The sequence below is a fragment of the Loa loa genome, assembly GCF_000183805.2.
Source record: "Loa loa unplaced genomic scaffold supercont3.133, whole genome shotgun sequence".
NCBI classification, from domain to species: domain Eukaryota; kingdom Metazoa; phylum Nematoda; class Chromadorea; order Rhabditida; family Onchocercidae; genus Loa; species Loa loa.
The window spans coordinates 164660-170287 of NW_018108313.1; the positions used below are offsets into that span (position 1 = coordinate 164660).

At 26.7% G+C, this 5628-nt stretch overlaps 1 protein-coding gene across 1 annotated transcript in view; it reads left to right on the forward strand.

The window, feature by feature from the left end:
* Positions 1-4421, forward strand: part of LOAG_17824 (TK protein kinase) — a 9280-nt gene extending 4859 nt beyond the window's left edge. Inside the window, exons 9-16 of the mRNA XM_020450488.1 lie at positions 173-285; positions 505-650; positions 1099-1224; positions 1453-1641; positions 1871-2077; positions 3547-3680; positions 3882-4024; positions 4313-4421. Of these exons, the coding sequence (XP_020305838.1) occupies positions 173-285; positions 505-650; positions 1099-1224; positions 1453-1641; positions 1871-2077; positions 3547-3680; positions 3882-4024; positions 4313-4407 (1153 nt within the window). The 3' untranslated portion in view covers positions 4408-4421. The remainder of the gene's footprint in view (positions 1-172; positions 286-504; positions 651-1098; positions 1225-1452; positions 1642-1870; positions 2078-3546; positions 3681-3881; positions 4025-4312) is intronic.
* The last annotated feature ends 1207 nt before the right edge of the window (positions 4422-5628 follow it).

The following is a 5628-nucleotide window of genomic DNA, read 5'->3' on the forward strand; positions in this document are numbered from 1 at the left end:
TTTCTATAGTATAGTAATTATATATATATATATATATATACTTTTTTTTAAAAAAGAAAATTCCAAAAATTGTTTACTGTTAAATTTAATTTTGTAGAATTTTAAATAATTTTAATTTCTTTTGATCTATTTAATTAACGAAATAAACAACAAAAATTATTCTTTGTTTCAGCCATTCAATGCTTGAAACAAATATTCTTTATCGGCAAACTAACAATTTAGCATCACAAATCGATTATGAAATACCATTTAACCAAATTCAAGTTGGTGGTATCATCGGACAAGGTTCATTTATTTTCTTACATTTACATTTGTCACGTTAATTAAATAAAAAAAATATTCGATTTTTTCAAAAAAGCTTTAAGTGAATAACAACGAAATGAAAAGCAAAGAACAAATTTGAATTATTTGAAAAAAATTTAAATCTTTATGAACTGAAACAATTAAATACAAGCTTTTAATAAGAGAAGAATTAAATAACAGTCAAAGCTTACTTTGTTTTAGGTGCATTTGGTACCGTATGCATGGGTACCGCTTATGGTGTCGAAGGATATATTGGTCCAACAACAGTTGCCGTTAAACAATTAAAAGCTAATGCTGATGAAAATGAAAAGCGTGAATTTTTAGCCGAAATGGACATTATGAAACAAGTCATTTATACTAAATAAATTAGTAAAATAAAAAGACATATTGAATTAATAATTTGATTTTTTTTCAGAAAAAAGAACCAAATCAGATTGAAATTATTCAAAAATATTTAATAGAAATTTATTTAAATTTAAACATTTGTAATATTTATTAATATCCGCAAATTAATATAACAATTATTATTTATAGTAATAATAATGTTTCAATTATATATACATTCCAGTAAGTAATTATAATGAGAAAAATGAAAAATTAACGTTTGTTTATAAAAATAGCATAAAGTTGTTTGTATTTATTTATTTATTTTGCTTCATTTTTATAAACTATCATTTGATGATTTGTTTATTTATCAAATTAATTTGTTTTTATCCATTCCAAAGGAATGCTATTTGTTATTTATCGTTCAAAATTTGAGCAGAAAAAAAAAATTCTTTTTTGGGAAGATTTTAGGTTGGAAGACATCCAAATATTGTCGCAATGTATGGTTGTTGTACGGAACCAAATCATCAATGCATGATTATGGAGTATGTACCATTCGGTGATCTCAAACATTATTTACAAAATCTTCGAAAACAGGTAAAATATCATTTATTATCAAGATAACATCAAATACATTCTTATTTTCATGATTTTAAAATTATTCTTATCTTGATAATATGGACACAATAATAAATAACCAGTATTCTTTATTATGATAACATTAGATGACTCATATTTTTATCATTGTGAACTCAATTAAATCATATTAATCATAGTATATACTAGTTATAAGTATGATATATGAAAAAAATCAATTTGTTATAGTTTGATCGAGCGATGGTAAATATGAAATCATCATTTTACGGCCGTGATGCGCCAATTAGTCCATCATTGCCACCATCGATGCATTCATCATTCCTTTCAAATATGGATGATAATTCGATACATAGTGAAACATACCATATGGATCCTATTGAATTACAAAGTTTTGCTGTACAAGTTGCCAACGGAATGGTATGTTCTTTCAATTTATTAACTTCTTTTTTTTTCTTTTTCAATTAGTTAAATTTCATGTTTGCTGCAGAATTTTTAATTTTACAATAAAATTCTTACCTTAAATTAATCCTATTTAAATTCAAAAATTCATTTAGATTTATTGAAAAAATTTAATCAAATTCTTTGAAAATAATAATAAGAGAAAATCAATGAAAAATATATACTTTTAATTGATTATTTCTTTAAGGCACATATCGAATCATTGGGTATTGTTCATCGAGATTTAGCAGCCCGAAATATCTTAGTTAGTCGAGGGAATCAATTGAAAATAAGTGACTTCGGATTATCACGACATGGTGTTTATGTTAAAACAAGTAAAGGTGTAATACCACTTCGATGGCTCTCTGTTGAAGCCATTCAACGAAACATTTACTCAACAAAAAGTGATGTCTGGGTTGGTTTTTCTCATAAATAATTATTTATTGATTAATTAACACTAAATAATGAAGAAATTTTGAATTGCATATTGTAAAATATATTAAGTAATTTGTAAATTTGAAGATTTATACATAATTAAAATATATATAAATATATGTATGCTTCACTGTTATCCTCTCTCTTTCTCTCTCTTTCTTTTTCCCTCTCTCTCTCTCTCCATTTTCAAAGTATACATGAGGTCATACTTCAGATAATGTTGCAAAAGCAAAGTTAAATACTTCCACCTCATTTTCTTTTGACATTTTATACATTTCATCTATGTGTGTGTATATGTGTATGTTTATATATGTATATGTATGTATGTGTATATGTGTATGTATGTGTGTATGTGTGTGTGTGTGTGTGTGTGTGTGTGCATTATGTAAAGCAACAGTTTGAGTGTATGTCTTCATTGAAATTGTTAAGTTTTCAGCAGTTTGCTCTGAAGATATCTTTCCTTCCCTTTCTCCTTCATTTACAATTGACTCTTATCTTATCTTATCAATAGCTCATTCTTAACTTTTCTTTTCTCACAGATGTTGTGCTAACCGTAAATGTAATAAATTTCATTTGATTAAAATGAAAAACGCTTAAATTCTCACCTCTTCCAATGTGCCAGTTGTTACATCTTCTCCCCCGTCCTCCCGCCCCTCCCCCGTCCCCCCGCCTCTCCTCGTCTCCCCGCCTTCTCCTTTTCCCTTCCACCATTTTCTCCATTCTTACAACGTCTTAACATCAATTTATTACTTTTTACACCTTAGCAGTCGATAATTTTATTGCTTATTTGCCCATCCCTAAATTGCTGAAAGGTGTCCATTATAGTTTGTCGATTTGTCCAGTTGGTCAGTCAGTCTGTCTATCCGTCTGTCCGTCTCTCCCTCCCTTTCTCTTTTTGTCCGTTTAGCAATACCTTCCTTTCAGTTCATCTTGTTCAATTAAGAAAAATAATTATTTAACCACGTTGATTTAGAGGGACCGGATTAATTAAGAGGAAGAAAAGATAAAATAAAAATAATAAATGATAAGTACTGAGATCAAATGATAAGTGATGGATAATAAAATAACAAAGTGCTAATAACAAATGATAACTGAGTGAATGATGATAAGAGCACTGCAATCAAGTGATAAATGATAAATGACCAAATTATAAAGAATGGATGATCAATTAAAAAATAAAATGCTAATTACAAATGATAAATGATTAAATAATAGTATGAGAAACTGTTACAACTGCACAGCAATATTGTTTCAGTTTTGTGTCAAAGTCTTCTGCAAATTTCATAAAATTTAACTTTTTGAGGATTCGAATAAAAAAACAAACAAACCGCTCGATTTGCTGTGTAATGAATACTTGAAATTTTCCAAATAAAAAAAAGATTTCAAATTTCTTCTCACATTTTTTTTCTAATTATTTTTCATTGTTTTAATTTTAATTCATATTTTCAGGCATATGGTGTCGTTTTATGGGAAATTTGCACCCTTGGTGGTTTTCCATATCCGACTGTTAGTGATAAAGATTTATTAAAATACTTACTTCAGGGTAATCGATTAGAAAAGCCCATATCGTCCAGCAATGAAGTGTACGTCTTCGTTTTTTTTTTTTTTTTTCTAAATATTTTAAATAATGAAGAAATTGAAATTAAAAAAAGGGAGAGAAATTCATTCAGAAGTTATAAAATAGATTGTTTTAATCTCTAAAAATTCCAAAAAATAGGAATATTTTAGAAAAGTTTAAGGTGAACAAATGTTAAAATATTTAAACTGAAAATTTTGAAATTTAGATACGATATAATGATTCAGTGCTGGTCGCATAATGCAAATGATCGGCCCTCATTTGCATATCTTTGTGAACATCTTAATGATTTGAACAGTCAGCAATGTCCGTATGTTGAGTTTGTTCCCGGTGATAGTTTACCGCCACCTGGTCTGTTTATTAAATAAATTTCAAAATTTTATTAAAATTTCTAGCGTAAAAACTAAGGGAAAATATAGAAGAAGAAGCAATGTCCTTTTCCTTTTAATATTCGATGATTTCAAATAGTTTAATATTTTTAGAAAGATTTAAAAGTTTGGAATTTCTGAAACAAATCTCTAATACCAAAAAACATTTTTTCAATTATTGAAATTGTCAAGGAAAGATAGCAAGTGATAGAAAACACTTAAATTAATTATACCGTATTACATTTAATGAGTGTAAGCAAAACAATTTCAGACGGGTACTGCGAATTAGTGGGAAGACCAATGACGCATGCTGATTTATCAGCAATTGCTAATTTAGAAACGGCGGAAGTTGTTAATGAAAGCTGACAAAAAAAAAAAAAGCAAATATTTCTTTCTTTCTTTCCTTCTCTTTATTTCATTTGTTCTTCCTTTTTCCCAAATAATTTTCTTATTATTTGCATATTTCATGCATGAATTGAATATTTACTGAATTTAAATGAGAAATATTCTTGCTCTTTCGTTTTAATTTGAATGAGAAGGATTATGAAATACCAGGCGGCATTGTTTATTCCATTTTTTAAAATTAAAACTTTTACTTTTTGCTTTCTCGAAGGATGATAAATTTAAGTTTCCATTGTTAATTCAGAACTGATTATTGATGTTATCACATGATGTACTTAATTGATTCGCATTTGGTTCGCAAAGTGCTGTTTCACAGCAAATTGTATAATAATTATGTGAAATTATTGGTATTATTTATGAGAATGAGCTATTTTAATTCTAATTTTAATTCGATTTCAAGTTTATCTTATCGGACAAAAAAAGACAGAATTGTTATACAATAAAGTTATTTTTATTATAAATGTGCAAAAAATATTTTGTATACTAATTGGAAGTGATTATTTCATCGAATTTAATTCCTTATTTTAATTTAGATAGCAAATTTTACTAAATATGAATTCCTGTACATGACAGGTGAAAGAGCTGAAGTTGATATATAATCTAATCTCCTCAAATAATCTAATTTTTCCAATTAAAATTTCCAAATTTTACAAAAATTTATCAATGACGGTACAACTAAAAATATTTTAATTTTGAGAATTCTCCCATGCACTAAAATGCAAAAGTACTGCTCATAACTATCGATTTAATTTTTAATTTTTTAAAAATCCCTGCCTTCTCCTCTTTCAGCTAGAATAAAATAGACTGAAAATTGAATTTTTTAAAATTTTCAAGCAATATTTGCAGGTGTAAATATTATCATTTATCATTCATAAATATCAAGAAAGTTAATTAAAGAGCAATTAATTAATGAACAACATTTATGGTTGTACAACTTGTATAGTAATCAAATATGAATTCTTCAATAAAAATTAATTTTAAATTAAGGATTTCTACAAAATGATCTTATCATTTTTTTTTATTTTATTACTCTTTTTTTCCTCTTTCTATTTATACATACCATCTTTTTCATTTCGCATTACATTTAGTATTCTTTAATCATTTCATTTACGGATTACACTTTTTTTTTTTCATTCTAACAGAATGGAATTCGATTTAACATCGATTTATCATAATAATAATGAC